Below are 21,724 nucleotides of genomic sequence, written 5' to 3' on the forward strand. Positions count from 1 at the left end.
AGTACCATTCATGTAGAAAGATCCCACGTCAATTATATACACTGCAAATTGATCTTTTAATAATTAAAATACCTGGCAAAGCAAAAACAAAACTTTTCCAAAGTGGGTACGAAATAATGAACAGTGTGTACATGTGTAAACAGGTTAGTTTTGCTGAAAAATTTTCTTTGTTGCAAATTACCTCAAGGTAAAACATTCTTGGTTGGATTTAGGTCTGAACTTTGACTAGGCCATTCTCACACACGAATATATTTTGATCTAAATCGTCCTCTCGCACTCCTATGTGTATGTTTGGGGTTGTTTCTTTACTACAAGGTTTCAGTTTCATGTCTTTTTTCAGATTTTCTTCCAAAAATACTCAGCTGTGCTTGGTCAGTTCCATCTTCCAATCAATTCTGACCCTGCCTCTTAAAAACAAAGCATTTCCCATAGCATGATGCTGCCACAGGACTCCTTAGAGGTTTCTTCTTCCATTTGTGTGGCACACAGTTATTATCGTGTTGGCAGATTCTCCGGCCTGCTTAAATGTTTTCGTTGCTTCACCGTGTCAGTTTGGGTATCAGACCATGTTTTCTTACACAAGTCATCTAAAGCTGCTTTCAGTATTAGATGAATCCTAAAACCAGGTGGTTGCGATGCGTTTTATTTTGGGGGCGTCAGAGTAAATGGGGCGAGGCTCAATTTACAGAATTTTTTTTATTTTTTTTAACAATACCAGGTTTTCACAGTCACATACGTTGTGTCTTCCACCGCATACTTAAGCATTACTTTCTGTCGGTTTATGGGATAAAGTGTGTGTGGTTTGTGGTTGCATTGCGACTGAATGTGAAGAAGCTCAAGTGGTGTTAACACTGCCACTTCTCAGCAGAAGTTTAGAGAAAGATGATACACTGGATACTGAAAACTGAGAGAGAGAGAAAAAAAGATTTAATTATTGTTTTGTATCAGATTATTGACGCTCCGGCGTCACCAGTTCCATACGTAGTGTGGATGGGATCCCGCTTTGATTCGGCTGCTATATTTACCCCAGACACTGCAGGGCTGCCACATCAACACCTCGCCTTGTCAAAACTTCTGCTGGGCCGAGCAAATGTTTGACGGCACGAAACGGGATAACGCCCCGGCACGACGCCGTCGACACGTTTAATTTGCCGAATGACGCCGGCGACATCCTGAGCAGAACTCGGAGCGCGAAGCGAGTGTGGAAGGATGAGGCTGCGGTCCTTTTGTTCTCCTCCACCATTAACCGCCTGTCACATTGTTTTGACACTGCTACTTGTTCGTTGCAAAAGCCCGAGGCGTGAGTATCTGCGTACAAGAGCAGCTAAGAATCTGCTTCAGAGAGAGAGAGAAAGAAAAAAGAAAAAGCCATTCTGTGATACGATTATGATCGACCAATATTAAATGAAGAGATTTATTTCAAATTTCCCAACTAATCTTCCTGCACTCAGACTAATTGCTGAACATTATAGAGCAACGACCATGACTACAAATTAGGAATCATCTTTTATGTGTGTGTAAAAAAGGAAAAAAAATGTAGTATGACTTTAAGAGTTTTGTGTGCAAACAAACACGCTTACTACCAGTTCTACATCTGACAAATGACTCTGCATGAAAACAGGGATTAGGCTGTCAGTGCTCCGGCTGGATAAACCCGCGCTGCGCCATGGAAGAACATGTGATGCATATTTAAAACATTTGCAATTTGATGATGAAAACAAATCCTGGCACATTAGCGCTGAGAGTTTCACCCCTTCGCACGCAAAACTTCCAGCTGGGGAGGGCCTCGGTGTGGGCGTGCGTATGTATATATGTATCCATATGTGTGTACGTGTGTGTGTTTAAGTGGGTGAAGCCCGCAGCTGTTTAAATTCAGCTCGTCTGTGCAACATGCCAATTTGAACAAGGTCCTCGGGGACAAAAACAGAGCGACGCCTCTCTTCAACATCTCTTTCCCGCTCTTTTCCATGCTGCTAAACACCTTTTGCCTCCATCACCAGATTCATACGCCTCCCTGCGCCCCCCCTGCTCAGCCCCATTTCACTTATTCAGGCTCAACAACCATGTTGAACTCAAGCACCTGATATGATGAGCTGACCCGATCCCTCCGCTCCCTGTTATGCACCATCTGTCAGAGGTCGTGACCCCGTTCTTAAAGAATTAGATCAGCGCTGCGTTAGCCTCTGAGAAAAAAGGTCCAAGGCGCCGCCACCTATGGCAGCCACGTGTTCGTAAAAGAAAAAAAGGTCACGAGGAGCGTTTAGAGTCCGTTAATGTGACCGCAATTAAAGTGTTGAGCGCGACAGGAGAGTTGATAAACTGTCAGAGGCGTCATTTAAAGTGAGAGTCTCTGTTGTAGGAGTTGAAAAAGAGTGACAGCTGAGCTGTTGGCGGCAGACAGCAGTTGTAGTGAAACGGCTGTATGATGAACGGGGGGGGGAGCAGAAGGTGGGGATTTGTTTCGGCTTCAGAGGATCTGAGATTTGAGAGGATTAAAGGTGTCAGCTCGGATGCCTGCAATAAAAGTAAGTGAAGTGTAACTTTGAAGACACTACAGAAAGTCAGTCATCGCCTCTGGTTCACATCCTGCATGTTCAGTGGATGTTCTAACACTATGCTGTCCCTGCATGAAAACACTGACATTTCAATCCAAAAAATAAGTAAATAAATAAATAAAATCTGGCTGCTTTGATTTAAATCTGAAAAACAAATACTTGTACTACAGATAACACAATATAACACATCAAATATTACAGTTCTAATGATGTTATCTTTGATGTTTTATTTTAAAGCAATCATTTAAAGGCGGTATTGTCTATTTTCCAAGCATATAGTTCTATTTTATTGCATCATATTCAAGTAAATGTATCTTGAGTTGTAAGAAAATTTCTCAATATATCATTGGAACGTCAAAAGAAATTTGACGCCGTGAAATTGAGCTCTGTCTCTTTAAGAAGCTCCTGCTCCTTCCAACACTTCGCCTTCAGCACAGGAAAGCAGCACCAAAAGATTGTATTCATTTGAGCTAAATAATAATCCCCAGCTGCTAGTTTGTAGAATAGACTGCAAAAAAAAAAATTTGAAAAATATTTCTCCCATCGTATCTTTGACCTTTTTTCTGCTTTTCTTTCTTTTCCACTTGAACTGCGGTTCAAACCACTCAGAAACCTTTGGAGAGCTTTTACAACTAATTCCCCCTGTGGGGTTTTTTGGTTGCTGAGCATGTAAGTGAAGTAGTTACTCACAGATGACTTATTTTTTAAAAAAAGGACTAACCAATTTGAAATATCTTCCAGGGAATGTTTACCTGCAAAGTTGGGGTGGTTCCCAACTTTTTCCAACAGATATTATGTGAAATGTTCCCACTCGGGAGGATAAATTATTATTTTTATATGTCAGCACACAGAAAACGATGCACCGCTTGGATGAAGTCAGGTTTGGAGCTCTGTTTACCGTGGAACATTTACACTACACCTTCCTTTCTGCTGGCTAACAGCTTCTGCCTGGAGGCTGGAGAGCTAAAACAAGCACAAGTCACGCAACTGCCTCACTGTCTCTCCCTCCCTCTGCGCTCAGCAGAAACACACACACACATTGCACACGCATATCTTGGTGTACACCTGTGTGTCTTGGCGAGATGTTTGCCCCTGTAACAATGCGCCTGAGTGCCGGCGAATCAGAGGCCACCCTGCTGCCGTCGGCCGAGGTTCAGCTTCGTTCCGTCTTCTTTTTCCTTCCCCCGACAACAAGAAAGCGTCGCACACGTGCACGTTTGTTCTCGATAGGGAAGAGTCGTCCATCTGCTCGTCTCTCTCGCATCGTAGATAAAGAAATTGTCATTATTTTCCTCGTCCGGCTCACTCATTCGATCATAATTCAGCTGAGGGCGAGAGTTCATTGAAAGTTCAGACTGATGTGGGAGACAGTAGCGAAGGCCCTGCCAGCCAGCGAGAAGCACAGAAACCTTTCAAACACATTCTCTTGTCCTCTTTAATTACTCTGCCCGTTTCTCACAACAGTATCTGCCTACGATGCCGCGTCAGCATTCATTCAAATTAGATTGTGCATCTCTGAGCTTAAATAAAACAATACCCCCCGCCCCCATCTACCCCAAAGCTTCCTCGGCTAACTCTTAACTTCATGTGACATGCTCTGAGGAACTATTTTCACTTATGCCCTGCTGCTTTTTGTTTTTGCTTTTTAATCAAAATGCAGATGAAACGGGACTTCGCCTGGTTGACGGTAGTTAGCGTATCGAGCTGTATCGGGTCAGATGCCGCTTTGGTCCGCAATCTTTTCAAGCGCATGGAAACATATCGATTAGCGTAGGGGAGGAGGAGGCGGAGGGCCCGGACCGTTTGTGCACACTGATGCGTGCTTTGATTAAGATAAATGGGGGGTGACGGATACAGCAAACAGCCAGATGAAACCAGCATGCAGACACAGTTGGATGACAGTGGATACATGTGTTAAATGTGGTGAGGCTGTCTCGCCAGTCTCTCACTTCGAAAAACCAACGCGATCTTTATCAGTGAGGCAGCTTATCAAAGGCACGTGCTTTCTCTCTTTCGCTCTGTCTGCCGTTTGTAGAGCAATCAATAATTATGGTCCACAAGCTACAATTTGTTCTCTTACTTTGACTACAACTTTGCCTCTTCAACGTTTTGTCTACTGCCTCCTGACAGAGCAGCAGTGTCACGGTTCATTCATCAGGCAAAGCACATTGTGTATCCCTCCACCAGCTTTGGCCATAGGCAGACTGCACTACTGACACCATGAGGATGATGTGCGGGCGGCCATGTTTATCCGGGATATTATATTATGAGTCACCAGTCAATGCTAGAAGTGAAACAAAGCAATGTTGGGCTTTTCTTCTGAAAACGGCCAACGTTTAGGAAACTTACAGGAAATTGTTTGACTTTGAAGTTCCTAACATAAAAGTAGCAGTTCTGAAGCTTAAAGAGACTTTGGATTTTTTTTAAAGTGCGATTCTAAGACGTTTTTCTCTGTAACATTTCCCTAACTTAAATAGAAAGATGTTACATTGCAGTTAGTTTGAAGAAAACAGAAGGAATCCCCTTCATATTGGAAGGCTAACAGCTTATTTTAGCTAATTTTTGCTACTTAAGTGAAATTAAAATGCAATTTTTAGTGTATAGGGTACAGCAATGTATTAGGAGATATCAAACATTACCTCTTTTAACTCTATTTAACACCAGAGTTGTTCCGTTGTCTCTGTTGTCTGAACCAAACAACATCCTGTGTGATCATTTTTAAACCTGGACAATTTTGAAAACGTAAAATCTTTGATACCGTTGTATGAATGACAAACCAGTAACCAAAATACAAACTCTACTCTTTGTAGTTTTCTGTGTGTTTGATTAGTCTCATATAGGAATTACGGCAGATTCAAGAGCATTCTACTCCCAATTGGCTAGCCACTGTTAGCAACATAATCCATTAACAATTTTCCTCAATTTAATTTGTAGAAATACAAAACGACCATGTTCACAAATAGATACGTATTATATACCACTGTGTGTCCTATTTATTGAGACCCAAACCATCAAAAAGTGCTAACAAAATGTTTACTCAGGTAACTTGACTACATTCTATATGAGTGGCAGCCATATTAGATATTAAACTAACGGCTTGACTAAAAGAACAGCAATAGATGTAACAACGGTCTCTTGTGGAAGCATTGATGTTAAATGCCGCACAATATCCCAAGCATTTTCAGCCTGAGTTCTTTGAAATTGATCAAATTAGCTAAAGCAGCAGCTAGCTAAAACTGTCTGGGAACGTGTTAGCCTTCCACCACTTTGAGGACTTCCTCATTGTTTTAGAAGTTAATAGTGACATAACATCTTTCTACCAGAGGTCAAAAAACTAATTTCATAACTACTGATGATAACTTTGCTTTTAACACACTGGGAGAGGCTAAATCTCTAAGTGATGCTAAAGTAAGTTATAGTTAAGACCAACAAAGTGTGTATTTGTCGTAAAGGGGAATTGATGTAAATTCCTAACATAATCTATGAAATGTGCAGCAGCTTGTATTTAAACAGCACAAGACGAACTGGTTTGCTCCCTCAGCCAGTTTTCTTCAGAGCAGCATGTAAGATTTGTAATCGTGTAAATTGAACACGCCGTTTAAAAACAGCTGGGAAATGTCAGCATGTTTTGCAGCATTGCTGCACTGTTAAAGTGTCACCATAATATAATTATCAAGTTAATCTCCCGGGGCTTTGCAGTGCTTGTTGCTTCCCTCCTTATCCCTCTGCGCTCCCCTTGCTGAGGCGGAGCGCCTCGCTAAGCGGTAGCCGTGACACTAATTACACACGACAGCTTCCAACAATAGTGTTGGACCAACAAAGGCTTCTGCTCCCTCTGCAGGAGTCCCTGGCTGTCTATTCATACTCACTCGCACCAGAAACACACACTATACCCGACTGTTTGCACACAAACACACCACCCACTGCTGCGTGGCTGCCTCTAGCTGTTACAGTGAGGAATCTAATGGAGACCCCTCTGCAGTACTGATGGGAGTAATTCACTTATGGCCTCTGTGATCTTGAGGGCCTCTGCTGGCCCCCTTTCCTTTAAAATGTCCCTCTCCGCTCAAGTAAATTCAGTGTCTACGTCTATTGAGAGGCCCCAGCAAATCCAGGGTCATTCCTTGATTTAACTGTCATGCTTCTTAGCACACACAAGGGATTAGCATTGCTATTCTTTAGTACTAGACGGCAACAATTGTGTTTTACCATTTCAGACGGAGAGCGTAAAAGAGGATGGGCAGAGTCGCACATTAAAAGTAAAGAACCAAGCATATCTGTGTCTTGTTTACGAATTTTGTAATTGCTAGAACTTACTAAAACTTGAAAATGTAACCTGAGCAAGAGAAAAACCAGCCTAGTCAAAGTACAGCCAGCCAAAATAGGCCAATAGATAAGCAAAGCAAAGGTGTACTGGTTTAAATTCAGCTTGTTTCAAAGCAAAAGTAATGTTTTACCAGAAAAAACATTGGTGTTTGAGTTCAGCCCCCTTTACTTACATACCCTTAAATAATAATTTACCTTTAGAAGTTACCTAATCAGTAAATAAATGGGCAATGTTGTGTGGAAAAAACTGACAATTGCACATCATGCTGGGAACCTGGTTTAATCATGTAGGTGATCAATTCAGGGTTATGCGCTCCTTACATTTCTATCCCAAACAGTGACTCATAAGTTGGCCAAAAGTTGGTGTTTTAGGTCTAGTTTACACAAACACATTTTTAAGAGTTTTGGCCTTTCATCAACACAAGAACTTTATTATTACTAAAACCGAATACTTATAAAAATTTATAAAAATCTGACCAAAGTGGAATTTTGAGGAAACTCCATGTTTGTTGTTTGCATGTCTAGAGAGTTTAGGGTCCAGCGCATTACAGTCTGCAACAAATAATACGCTGATATTCCCACATACTTACTGTGACACGGTTCCTAATCAACACCGTCTAGTTAGAACAACTTCTCTCACACGTTTGCATCTACCCATCACCTTCGATCATCTTCCCTGTCACTGCTAAAGAAAAGCAACCCCACATCGTGACGGGACTTCTTACGGCTTCCTTCTTGCCACTCTCTTGAGAAGTGCTTGACTAATTCTTGTCAACAAACATGACATTTGAAGCAAACTGGGGCTCTTGTGCACCTAAATCAAGGAAAGGGACGCTAAGAAAGTGATCCAGCCTGCAGTATACGTACACTAACCTAAGCACTGTCAGTGCTTTCAGCTGCAGTACATCTTCACAACTTGTTGCACGAACGTACAGACGTTGCATGCGGAGGAAAGAGGAAGAGGGAAGCTGAAACACTGGCACTGAGGCCTGATCACGCACTGTTCATGGTGGAAGGTGTTTTTCCTCAACAGATGCCAGGGCAACAAACAAAAGTGTTTAAGAAACGACTGAAAAGGAGACAAGAGAGCAGACGACAGGGGTCGGTCTGACCTACCCAGGTCGCATGAGGAAAGCTGCAGGTGGTTTCACACCAGCATCATCGCGTAATTGGGCTTCTGGCTTGGAGTGACATCTTAGGATTTTTTGGAGAGAGTTTGAGTCTGTGCTGGTCCAGTGAAGTGCGTGTCAAGTTGATGCCTGCTATCCAATCATGTTTCACTGATTCCAAGTGATGCTTATCTTCTTGGCCCTCTAACGCCGTAATTGGATCAAGCAGTAGGTGCAAATGGAAAAGTCAAAGGCTCTGGCCTTCGCAAGGTTTAAAAGTTCAGTCTGACAAAAGTACAGATAAAATAAAGATATGCAATTTTTAAACAAAAAGAATTTAAGGTACACTTAAATTCACTTTTTGTCCTATTGCAGCCACAAATTCCAGTCTCTTTTTTTTTTGTAATTTTATGATAACAAACACAAGATATCTGAGTAAAGGGGACTTCGTACAAATCAATGCCACACTTTTCAGATTTCTTTGCTTGAAAACTATGTATCAGTTTCCTTCTGTTTCACAATAACTAAACTACGAGGAATGGTTTATCCCTTTCTCAGGCCACCATCTGAACGTTAAGTCAAACATTAGACACAACCATTAGATAAATAACTTAAGAGACTCAATTTTTATGGGAAACTGCAAATATTTTAAATGATTTTTCTCCTCAGTGTCATCTCCAGATTTTCAAGACACTTGTAAAAAAACCTTGTCTGAAGTAAATCTGGTAGCAAACTAACCAACTATGTGCTTTGTTTAAGAATATTTATATAATCCAATCAGTGTATCTAAGTTGAAGATCTTCCCATGTAATGAAATTGCCGCATTAGAGAACGAGAGCCCCGCTTTAGATGTCAGGAGTGAACGAATTTTGTTTCAGAAACAATTAATTGACCACGCCGTGACCTTTCCGCGACTGAACCTTTACACTTCATTCGCTATCGTGCCGATACATCTCGGACTCCGCCTGACCATCTTGTCTGTCTTAAGGAAGGAAAAAGTGTAGGGTCACTGGGAGTTTAGCAAACACAAAAGTCTGTCTATGATTTGACCTGATCCACAGTTCCACCCTTGAGCAAAAAGACTCCATTCAGAAGCGGCTGTCACGCTGCTGCACTTCCCGCTTTAGGAAATCAAACGGCCCGCACTGGTTGCGACCAAATTTGATACAGACCTGACATGGGAAGAATGAACCCAAAGTAATGGCAAAGTGGTGGCTTACCTCTGTGGAATAGTTTTTAATTAGCTGGTGATACAATAAAGATTCAAACTGATTGTTGTGTCTCATTTCCCTCCTTCCTCTGTCGGGTAGATGGGTTACAAAACTGTCTCCTGTCTACTTGCTGACGTCATTTGCCTAGCGTGAGTCTGTGGGCTCTGTGGTGTTTCTCTTCCTCTTTTATTATAGCTCAGCAAGCAGATAACAGCCCAAGGAAAGTCATTTTGAAACTGCACTGCATACGCTTGATTAGCAACACATATCTACACCAAAGTGCTGCTGTTTTTTGTTTTTTTTTTCATATTCTTTTCTGTCTAGGTTTATGTTTTTCTACCTGGTCAATACCTAACATGGCATGGAGGCTAAGAAAGGAGGTTTAGTGGAACGTCCAGCTCGATGCAGACACGTTTACATCAGAGGCCTTTACAACCGGCTAGCTTATGAGATCCGTCTCAGAGGAAACACTGGCTGGTGCAGTTCGTAGCTTCTGGAGCTTTTGGGTGTTTATTATTCTTATGTGCACTAGAAAAAAAATACATATTTGGAGAGGATCGATAGAAGCCATGAAATTATTCACACTTTAAATCAAGCTAGATTCAAACTAGATTTAGTTTTAAAATCTAGTGTCAGATAAAGGTTATGTTTGACCAGTAACCACTTTATTTTGCAGACTTAAACATTTTAATGAAAATCTAATGGTGTCCAGTTCACCGTTTACAGCAGAGATCAGTAAGGCCGGTGTGTTTATGCGGGTTATACATTTATAATTTAACTTTGAATAAAGCCTTAGCTAGCTTAGCGCTAATGCTGAACTTGCTCAGTCGAGAACCTGAAAGACAGCATTCAGGGAGAAGGCTTTGAAATAGATTTTAAAAACTTTTTAACTATTTCATAATTTTTATGCCTTAATTGTATCTTTTTTGCAACAGAGAACAGTTGGGCGGGTATGTTTACACGGGTCATAGTTTGAATTTAACTGTGAATAGAGCCTTAGCTAACTTAATGCTAAAGCTGTACTTGCTAGCCAGCTGAGTACCTTAAAGATGATATTCAGGGAGAAGTTTCTGGAATAAATTTAAAAATCTTTGAACCATTTCATGTTTTTTTATGACTTAATTATAAACTGTGTCATTTTTAATGGAGGACAAGCGAGATAACTAGATGAAAAGACAGCGTGAAAGATGTCAAGCTTGAGCTAACAGCCGTGAAACTATCATTACTGGTTTATTTGGTTTTGTTTGATCTAGACTTGCAGGTTTTAAGTGTATTTTAATTGACATTATTCCACATGAGGTCATTTTCCAATATGTACTATAGTAATGATGATAAACAAATATATAAATATGAACGACAACAGTTAAAATTTTATTTATCTAAGTGTCTTTTAGCCCTTGAAACTTAACATTCAGAAAATAAAATATCAGCAGTTTAATGTGTTAGCATTTACAAAGTAAATAGCAAACCCTAAAAACAAACAGAGTATGTTTCTGAATTGTATTGACTACATGTATGTTTGAATTATTGCTAATATTTCTAATGATTAGCCTGAAGTAGTGGAATAGACAAAAAAAAGTGCAAAAAGATTATTTAAATACTTTTATTCTGAGAAAAGTATGATGATTCTACCTATTATCCTCAAAACTGATCAAGTAAAAGGATCTTTGCTCAACATTTCCAGTGGTTTTAAGAAGCCAAAGTAATTTTAGAAGCACATAAATCTGTTCTAAACGTTTCTCTGTGCATTTGACAGACGTTGTTCACACCCTTCACACAAGCTAAATTTATAGATTGAAAAAAGCAGGAAAAGGAAATATATAAATCTACTGGTGTGTAAAAATATCAGGTTAAACATCAACTATGGCTTGATTATGCCTGACAAAAGGCATGACCATGCAGAAACACAAAGAAAAACTATTAAACAGATGCTTAACAAGCTTTTGATTTCCAGTTTAATATTCTTGTTTTTGGATTTTTATTTTTTTTATATACATAAAAACAAATAGAGTACTAGGCGTATTGCTTCAATTTATCGGAAATGTTGTGGTAGGTTTTCATGTAATGTTGAGAGTCAATTTAATGAATTAGGGTTTGGAGCGACACCACTGAAACAAGATGTTGGTTACACCATTTCCCTATTGGGCAACTGACAATTAAAAAGCTCCCACTATATGCAAACACCAGTCTTACTGAAAAGGTGGCCTGTAGAGAAAAGAAACTGAAAAAAAGCAACAAATTTCAAGGGTTTAATTGTTTGGGTTTTTTTTTTTTTTTTTTGAAAGGGTAGGGTTAGCAAATATACAAATGTAAAACCATGGCCAAAAACAACACGAAGCTTTGTGCTGCCGGTCACTAACTCACTGTGGCGGCGTAGTGCCTTGCAAATCGGTACATTTGCAAAGCCTTAAGCTTTTCTAAAGTAATATAAACTCTCCGTTTGTGTCCAAACAGAGCGGAAACCGTTGGCCGCAGCAGGCAAATGAAACACGTGCTGCACTCCTAGTTGAAACCACAACACAGGCACACAAAGGCCACAGAAAGCAATGCGATATTGTTGGACATTGCCTTTAGGCGCATAGCGTGCCAACAGCAAATAGGTGGGTGTTAGCAAGAATTAGATCAGCTGATCTGATAGCCTGAAGAGCGTATTTCATTAGGCTCATTTACTTTATAAGACCGTGGGCGTTAGAGAATAAATAGACTTTTGCCGTGAGGTCTTTGGGTTCTCCGGTTTAAAAAGTCTCTTTCTCTCTTTTACCAGTGTGCAGTGTTGACACCTAGCCTGCTAGGCTTTAATGCCAGATGAATGGAAATGTATCATACCTGTCAAATCACAGGAAGAACATGTGAACTCCTTGCAGAAAGATTCAAACCAGAATCTTCTTGCTGCAAGGCAACAGTTTGTTTCTTTGTTGTTGTTTTTTTTTTTTTTTGAATATGTGCAAAAAAATACTAACAGCAAGAAGCATGATGTCAGATCTTTTGTTTTACATATTTACGGGAGTGGGTGGAAGTGCAAACTTATCAATAGTCCCGCTCCAAATCCATCTACATGATGGTGCATTTATTACACGTATAATCCATAACATCACTAAACCCTTTTTTAGTGGTTAACCCATCACTACAGCATCTGTGTGACTTTAATGACAGTGGATGAACAATTATTTCTTTCAATTTAACCAAAAAAAAAAAAAAACAGCAACGAAAAACAACACAAAACCCCCCCCTGAAACTAGCATGTGATAAGTTGAACAGTTTTGTCTGCTAACTGTGAAACCCGCAGGAGAGAAGATCAAAGAGTGTTAAATTAATGCTAAATATTTCACCGGCTCAGCAGAGGGCAGCGACCTAACAAGGCAGAGAGGAAATTACAGCTCACCTGTGGACATGCAACCAAATTCACACCTGACTGGAAATAAGGTTAAACAAATTTTTTTTAAAAAGTAGATTTAAGTCAATATTTGAGGAAATACAGAACATTTTCACCCCCAGCAGTTAAACAAGTCTATGATCTCTGGAGAGTTTATATTTAACTTTTTGCAACACCATTCACAGTCTTGCATTCCAACAGTTTAAACATACTAACCCTTTTCTTGCATATTATATACTATATGATATAGTAGTATTTTTAACACACTTTCCTGCCTTGTGACTATTTAATAAACCACAGAATCATTTCAGCTGATTGAATTTTGTTTTGATGCACATCAAATGCTGATTGGCTGACTTCCTTGAGATCAAAGTGAAATAGGAAAAACTGTCGGTTGCTGGCTTTTATTTACACACACATGCAGGTGTGTGTAAATAAAAAAAGAAAGATTCAAACCAGCCTGAAGGTATATTTGTACAAAGGACACAGAAGACCACTTGTACAAATCCCAGAATCAAACCTTCCAAAAAGCGCCTGCTTCATGACGACCTCTATCTCCGTCTCTCTGAATGAAACTTGTTTTTAAAAACTCACTGAGTCCGTCAATAAATGTGTGTCTAACAGTCCAGTCTGTTGTCAAAATCGAACATCTGCATAATCATCAGCAAGTAACTTCACACAGTCCCCTGCTGGACATAGTAAATAACTGCACCCTCAAAAAAAAAAAAAGAAAAATAGATCCTTCCTCAGTTAAAACTGTTCATAAAGACAAATGAAACCTAAAGCTGCAGGTTTCATGGTTTCATGTCTTATTTTCTGTCAGTGACTCATAGACAATTCTGACTGTTGTTTGAAACCACAGGAAGGATGTGGACATGTACTTTGCTGCTCATCTTAGATTTATGCAGCTATGCTCCAGCCTCGCTCCCCGTTCGCACATCGGATGGGGATGATGAGGGTGGAGGAGGGCGAGGGTGGGGCAAGAGGCGAGGGGAGGTGTCGATAATGTGGGCCAAGGCAGTTGATCGGATGGAGGCCGCGCAGAGAGACTCCAGATGTAAACACAACCAAATCCCTCATGTTCCTCTCTAATTAATCTCATTTGTGAAGCATCAAAGGTCAGATAAGCCGGTCACTACTGCCACTAATAACAGCAGAGGAGGAGTAAACAAATACGGGCCGCGGGCCAGAGGCATATTCCAAACGCTTGCAGCGTTTCCCACGACGTCGTCTCGGATGTTTGGGAAACGAAACGCTGACGAAGGCGCCAGCTGACAATGCGACTCACTTCCATCGCTTTACGAGAGTTTTCCAGGACTCCCTTGGCTGGGATCATTCTCGGCATCGCCCCACGCCTCGGATGCGAAAGATATCTTTATCTCTCCGTGAACCCATGGCTGCTTGGCTACTCAGATTAGCACCTGTTCTTCAACTTTGCGTGCTGGCTAAGCTAAATGAGTGTTCAGGTACATGCCAAAGAGAGAAACAGAGACAGAGAGAGAGAGAGGGAGTAAGCAAGCATGTGTGAGAGAAGGAAGGAGCCAACAGGATGCCAGTTGTTGGGTGTCATGCCAAACCAAGGCACCGGATGGTGGAGATTAAGCGTACTCTGGAGATCACCGGGGCAAGGGGGCAAAACTTTTAGCACAGATGAAGCTTACAAATCCCCAAAGAGACTTCTCAGAAACGATGGTGGGAACTTTGTTTCACCCCATCGAGGTAGACACAGTAGGCGTTGAACTTTGCGGGACCTCGACTTTTCCTCCCCGTTCGCCCTTTTATCCTCCTTACTCCCTGTCACCACACGTAGACACAGTGGAGTTTTACCGAGGTTTCAGAAAGCTACGGTTTCAAAATCGCTCAAATTTTTTCCGTCACACCATTCCTGCAGTTCGAAGCGTCAGAAAGCTTCGCTGAGAACAGAGTTTTCAGAGCTCACCCTCGACCATCAATTACTGTACTGGTCAACTGGCTACAAGAGGCCTACTGATCCCATGTGTGTGGAGTTGGTGGAGGACCCAAACACAAGCAGGGGGTAGGAGTGACACTTTTCAGGTGATTAATTAACTTAGCAAGCTGAAACACATAGGAAAACTCCATAAAACACGAGAACAAACAAGAGAATCCAGCGAAGAGAGGTTGAAAACAGAGTGTATCAATACTAGGGACAATGGCTGCTGAAGCGAGGAACCTGTGAGTACAATTACCTCGATGAACTGAAAATACACACACAGGGAAGCACAGAGGAACTAACTAAACACAGGTAAACAAAGCCTAAACAGAGAGTCTAAAAGTTTATTTCAACTATATTTTCCTTATACTTGCAGAGAATATCAGATTGGTTGTTTTGGAAATTTTTCTTGCCTTGTAAAATGCATACGGTCAAGTTGTGAACACTACTTGACCGTATGCTGATTCGCTCTTACTAAGGAAACAGTTTCAACAACACCTGATCAGTTGTTTTAAATCTCTGTGTTATTACCCTGATGCTGGGCTGTTTTTACTCAACGTTAGCATGTTGTGAGAATCTCATACCAATACTGAAAGTTTCTCTCTGAGAAAATTAAGAGGCGAATCTCACTCGCCGCTGTTATTTCACTTGGAGAAAAATAAAAATCTCATTTTCATCATCTGCGCCTCCAGCGTTTGCGTTAATAAAGCAGCGTTCAAGGCCAGTGGCAACTGAATACGGTCTTCAGGGGCACATGAATATTTGAAGTTCACGGCGGAGCAACACGAGGAGCAGGGGGAGGCGCAAGACGGCGCGTGGATCAGAAAACAAGACTCCAAATCAGCCCACTTTCCACTTACATGTAACAGAAGTAAACAAAGGCGCAACGGTGATTTAAGCCAGAAAAACAGACTTTTTCTCTCATACTTATGAACCGTCTTGAACTCATGACTCATCGTTAGCGGCTGGGTAAAATGTTTATGCTGTGGAGTCTCTCACAGGCATTTTAAAAGAATGGCGCAGAGAGAGATGGAAAACGATGCCCTCACAGAATATTCTCCATAAAAAAAAACCTTGAAATTAACTATTTTCATCAGCTCAAACTCTCCGCATCGTCATCTGTGCTCGCACAGTACTTCCTGTGGGGGAACAAAAAGTTCTGAGCACCGCACAACGCAAACTTTTGAGGCACTCTTTACCTTGGAAGAAGCTTTTGACGCGGAGGTAGGAGACGGCGAGGCGCAGCACGGACAACTTGTCCAGTTTGGAGATGACGTCCGGAGGGAACGGCAACAGGCTGGCCAGGCGGTCCAGTTCGGCGTTGAGCCTGTCCCGGTGCCTCTTGGACGGGTTGCTTTTCTCGTTGGCAGAGGACGGCTTCCTGCCGACGACAAGGCAGACGGGAACAAACGTCGAGACGTGAACGTTTGGGATCAGGCGGGTGCAAAAGACAGAAGCTTCTGAAGCAAACTCAGACTTGAGAAAACAGCCGACAAAAATGACGCATTTGGTGATCTTCACTTAAAACTCTTTTTTTTTTTTTTTTTTACTGACAGGTATCTATCTAAATGTATACTTTGTCAGGTTTTTAACATCACAGGACAAAAAAAATACACCTGAGCAAGTCAATCAGCTTAGATCCTGAAGCAAAAATGACTACTAACTTTGTCAATTTTTGAGCAAAACTTTTTTTAGCAAAGTTACATTTAGGAAATAATGTGCGTTAAATGCAAACCCAGTCTTCATAACTCTCTTAGCACAAAAACGGGTTTATTATTAATGACTCTTGCAGGGCAAGCACCGCAGGTTGCAAACTAATGCAAAGAGTCAAGACTTGATAAAACCACACTGCGCACAAAGAAGTCTTTCCTCTCTGCCTTAAATATATCATAAAACCATATTTATTTGTCTCTCTTGACAATAGGCTTTTGGGGGGGCTGATGTCCAAGAAAGAGAAATCTTGCACGATAAAACCTTGTTCTTCCAAGTGTTTTCCGAAGGTAAAGTTAGTGCGTGATTCTTCCCGGTATTATCTTGAACAATTGGCGATGGTTTGACTGGAGCGTAGAGGTATAAATGAAGTTTTTTGTTGTTGTTTTTGTTTTGTTTTTTCACTTTAACCAAAATGAAAAAGACAACAAAGGCAACCACAAAAACAGCAGAATACCAGCGCGCTCGTTTCATTTTAGGAGCTGAAAAAGTCCATGCAGAGAAGTGGTTTTGATGTGGCAAAGATTTCCTCTCAGATCAGCAGCAAAAGGCAGGGCCGAGCATGAAAACTTTATAAATGCCACAGGCCGTTTTATTTTTTTGTTGTTTCTTTTTTAGGAGGGGGGGCGGGGGTCACCACTTCCCTCTTTATTAACTTATATAACAGTAATATCTATTCATTACGTCCCTTGGGATCAAATACGAGAAGTGTGCATCACATAAAGTCACTAAAATAAAAATAAAGAAGCAAAAACCTAATTTACCCACCATTCAGCCTCATTGTCTTAAAAGCATGAACTTAGACTAAAACACTTGTAAAAGCTACTCCAGGGTGATGACTTAATTCACAAATACAAAAACTCCAAAAATAACTGCTTAAAGTTCTTTCTGTTTTTCTTGTTCTTACTAGCAAATGTGTCCAATAATCATTAAGAGTAAGCCTGAAAATAAATAAATATATATATATATATATATATATATATATATATATATATATATATATATATATATATAATTATAATATCCACGCACTCGGCGAGCACTTATCAAATGCATGCACAAGATCAAGCGTGGCTCCTTAACTGTTTCTGGACGGGCTTCCTCCTCTTCCTGCCCGCGTACATGCAGTCTCCAGGTGGGATCATGATCTCGCGCTCCGTGGAGGTAACAGGTGCGCTGCGGATAAGACACGGCAAGTTAGAGCTGCTTTACGAAGCGGCTGGAGGAAGACACTTCCAGGACACGTGCAGGATGACAGCTTCAAAAGCAGCATGTTGTTGACCATTATTGCGTCTCCAAAGGTCAAGCTTGGACCCCACCCCTCCAGATCAAAATGTGTAGAAAATGGGTGCATCCCTCCCAGTGTTAATTTAAAAAAAAAAAAAAAAGAGCCGCAGAAGTTGTCAAACGTAGATGCTTAAATTGTCTTGTCCTCAAGAGTGTTAATCATAACGTATTGATCATGTTAAAAGGTCAGTGCAAATTCAAAAACCGTAGAAAACTGACCTCTATTTTAAAAAGATTTTTTTTTGAATTACGAAACTTAAAAAAAATAAATAAATAACACTAATTTTTTTAAAAAAATCAGAGAATAATACACCAACCCAGAATCTCCGTGGATTAAATCCAGAATCGAGTTGGCTCCAGAATCACATCCACTTTAAAATGTTCCACAGAGATGCGCCTGGCGGAGGTGCACCGGCTCCGGGAAGCGATAGATCCAGCGGGAAGACGAAACACAACGCGGCCGGGGTCCCTGCTCGAGCTCCGCGCTGATGTTTTCATCAGCGTCGCTCTGCTCGGAGGCAGATGTTGGCTGATTCTTTATACCCAATCGAGTCGCCCTGACTTCCTCGCGTTTCAGGTGGCGGATTCCTCTGAATGACATGTCGAGCTCTTCGCACGCAACTCGCCGCCTCGCAAAAACCGGCGCGAGCGCACACACACCGCGCGAGCGCACATACACAAAGAACAGGAGCTTATGCTGCTTTCAAGTGCTGTGCGTAACGTGGGAATTGGTCGTTGTGTTGTGGTTTGAAGATTATTGAGACTGTGGTTCCCACACTGAGCATCCAGCTTGCCCGGGGCTCCCGTGGGGGGGTGGGGGGGGGCGCCTTATGAAGTCCGGGGCTCCCATCTCCTCTATGTCTGCCTCGGGTTCTGGGGGGGCAGGTCTGTGTCTCCTCACCCCTGCCATTGTACATTCATATGGAGAAACCTTTTACACACACAAGCTTGTATTAATTAGTCCCGTCTGCTTTTCAATGACATCGTTGTTGTTGTTGTTGTTGTTGTTGTTGTTGTTACATATGTTGTTTGTCGCTGTGGTTTCTTGATTCTCGTTTTTGTTCTTTCTGCAGGTGTAGAAGCAAATTTCTAGGGTGAATTCTTATGCACTATTTTCCCTCCTCTATTCTTTACTTCCACTTTTCCTTTTAACTTTTTACTTTGCCTGCCATCCTTTCTTTTTTCTCTCTCTCTCTCTTTTTCAGTCTTTTCTGTCACAGTGTCCATTGCATTTGAAATGAACATGAAGCATTTTGCAATACAGCTATAGGAGCTATTGTAGTTGTTTATTTATTTCAAAAGGGACAATTCACATCACATAGCACGGTAGAGGTAGCCATAAAGGCTAGTTGTCATGTGTAGTTCCTTAAGGTACAATCAATGTAAACGACATATTGTAGTGCAATACAGCCAAATGAACAAGCTTCTTCATAAAAAAAGATAATAAATAATAACTAAAAAGCCTTTTTATCTTAAAAAAAAAATTCATATGTGTGTATATATATATATTTTTTTTCTCCAACAGGTTAACGTCATTGAGCTGGACACTATACCAGGAACAAGTTTTGGTGGTGGGACTCAGAAGGTTTTGTTGACTGATACCCATAGGGACCAAGCAAATTACTGGACTTACCAAGCTGAGAAATTACTTTAACGCATTTTGTACTTTCAAACACTGTAGAAAAAAAACGATTCCTTTGGTTTCCACATTATGACTATCCAGAATTTTTACTTTGAGTTTTGCTTTCTCAGAGGCAAGCGAAAGCTTTTCTTTGACCGCCAACTTTCTCTCGCGTCTGATTATAGAATTTTAAAGAGTATGGGAAATTTTAACGCTACTGTAAGCAAATTTTATAAAAGTTGTGCGTACCGTTTTGCTAGATGCATACCGATTAGAAATGCAAAAGAACCGTTTTTTTTTGTTGTTTGTTTCTTTTACTGTAAATATCACCAAGTTTAACGTGCAAAGCAGACATTTTGGATTTTAAGGTCAGGATTGGGAATTTTTCTCTTTTAAGCTGTTACCTTCTGAGTAAAAATTAAATGCATAATTAAACTTTGTTTGACACCAATTATGCAGTGTCAATAGAAAACTATTTTAAAAAAATAAATATAAATCTTTTCAGCGGCAAGCATAACATACTGTCCCACTGTACATTTTGTTTAAAATGTCTTTCAAGATCTTGGATAAGTACTTGCTATAAAAGTTTGATAACTGTTGCATTTGGATGGTTTTTTTTTGTTGTTGTTGTTGTTCATCGTTTTCATAAGAAAAAGGAGGAAAAAACTTGTTGAGCTGGATTCCAATCTCTACCATTTTCTTTTATTTTGAAAGAAAACCTCGGCTAAATTTCTGCGTTATGTTTGTGTCAACCCTCGTTTGATATTTGTGGTGATATTGATGTCAAACTGCGAACAAGTAAGTGTTTATCCGCTTTTATCTTTTCGAGGAGCACGTGAAAGCAGCACATGCTTAAAGCGGTGTATTTTTTTTCAATGCCGCGTGCGCATACACAGACACACACACACACACAACGAGAGGGGCGGGACCTCGCGCTCACCAAAACGGCAGTCGTCACTTTCAAACAGGACAGACGAGACTGGCGACGCGAAACTCCGGTCGAGAACCGGAGACTCGTGTCTGGGAAACAGGGGCTTCACAACCAGGCACGAGCTTTTTTTTTTTTTTTTTTTCTAATGGACTAACGGGGAAGTCTTTGAACCAACTTAGATGTAGTTTCCAGCAGCCGGATGGTTCGGCGGGAAAGGCGTGACAGTTGCGTCAAACGTGAAAGAAATCCTTTCGTTTACCCTGGAATCCTCTTCCAAACAAACACACAGTGCCTCCGTAAAGTCGCGAGATTAAAGTTTGGCGCCTGCGTGGGTTGTTTACATGAACGTATCATGAAGAGTGACTTGGTAGATAGGACTTACGAAACCGCACTGGGTGTACCTATTTTTACATTTATCCCTGGAAGAGTTGTGGCAACCTGACTCGAATGCCCCATTTCTGTTTCCGTAGCCTACTATTTAAATCTAATAATTGGGTAAAAAAATACTCTCCCAAAAGAGCAGCCTCAACTTCCAAGGGTGGAGGCTCTGACGTCACCGGGTCTCCGGAGAGAGCCGCTCCTTCTGCCGCCACGCAGAAACTAACATCCACCAACAGAAGCTCGTTCTGCACAAGAAACCAACCACAGAAATAACTACATTGCATTACAAAAGAAAACATTAGGACGACCCGAATAGAGACGATTTCAAACATCCATAATCAATATAGAATCATTCCGTTTATATAATGTGATTGACATGCTTGGTTTTTAATGCCTAGAAAGAATCTGGAAATGATTTGTTCCGGGGTTTCATAAGTAGAATAAAAGTCACAATCTTTCTTAAGGTGCCTACATGGCGCATACCACAAGGGGGCGTCCATTTTATTTGATGTGACATTTAAACAAGGAGAAGAAAACCTACGCCGGTGTTCAACGTAGAGAACAAATATCCTGGGCGTGCTGTGGTGGCGCAGGGATTAAGCACAACCCACATATGGAGGCCTTAGTGCCTCGACGCGGCCGTCACAGGTTCGATTCCCGGCCTGGTGACCTTTGCCGCATGTGTTCCCCTTTTCTCATCACTCTCTTTCCTGTCAATTCACTACCAAATAAAGGCCACTAGAGCCAATAAAACCTTAAAAAATAGAGAACAAATATCCCAATACGGCCATACCTGCTGTATCGTTTTTCCTTCTCTGGTTGTAACATGATAACGAGCTTTTGAAAAACACTGCTTATGAGAAAACCGCTAGCGTTAAAATTTCCCTGTTAGCACGAAGTATCCGTTTCCATGTGGTAATATTATTTGCAAGTGTTGTGTTTGCTCAGTGGAAATTATAAACATGATTCTTTAAGTGAATAGGCAAAATAGATTTAAAAAGATATATATTTTTAAAAGAAAACAAAGGGGCAATCAAAAATCCCGTCTCAAGAGATTAAATTGTCTCGAGATAACAACATTGTCCTGTTGTCATGAGATAACCTCTGCTCTCTTATGATAAAATGCAAATTTCCAATGAAGGGGAAGCCACAAAAAAACTGAAAATATAATAATATTAATTCATTATTTGGCTCGTGTTGTCATGCTCTCCTGGCTGAAAAGACATTTTACCCTAGGGGGCGCTCTGTTTTCCACTATTAAGGTAAAAT

General features: G+C 40.9%; 1 protein-coding gene across 1 annotated transcript in view; it reads right to left on the reverse strand.

Annotated features, from left to right (window-relative positions):
- Positions 1-18,241, reverse strand: part of ahrra (aryl-hydrocarbon receptor repressor a) — an 80,922-nt gene extending 62,681 nt beyond the window's left edge. The window contains exons 1-3 of the mRNA XM_032551459.1: positions 17,840-18,241; positions 17,319-17,411; positions 15,725-15,906 (exon numbers count right to left, since the gene is read on the reverse strand). Of these exons, the coding sequence (XP_032407350.1) occupies positions 15,725-15,906; positions 17,319-17,380 (244 nt within the window). The 5' untranslated portion in view covers positions 17,381-17,411; positions 17,840-18,241. The remainder of the gene's footprint in view (positions 1-15,724; positions 15,907-17,318; positions 17,412-17,839) is intronic.
- Between the last annotated feature and the right edge of the window lie 3,483 nt (positions 18,242-21,724).

This window comes from Xiphophorus hellerii, chromosome 21, assembly GCF_003331165.1.
Source record: "Xiphophorus hellerii strain 12219 chromosome 21, Xiphophorus_hellerii-4.1, whole genome shotgun sequence".
Lineage (NCBI taxonomy): Eukaryota > Metazoa > Chordata > Actinopteri > Cyprinodontiformes > Poeciliidae > Xiphophorus > Xiphophorus hellerii.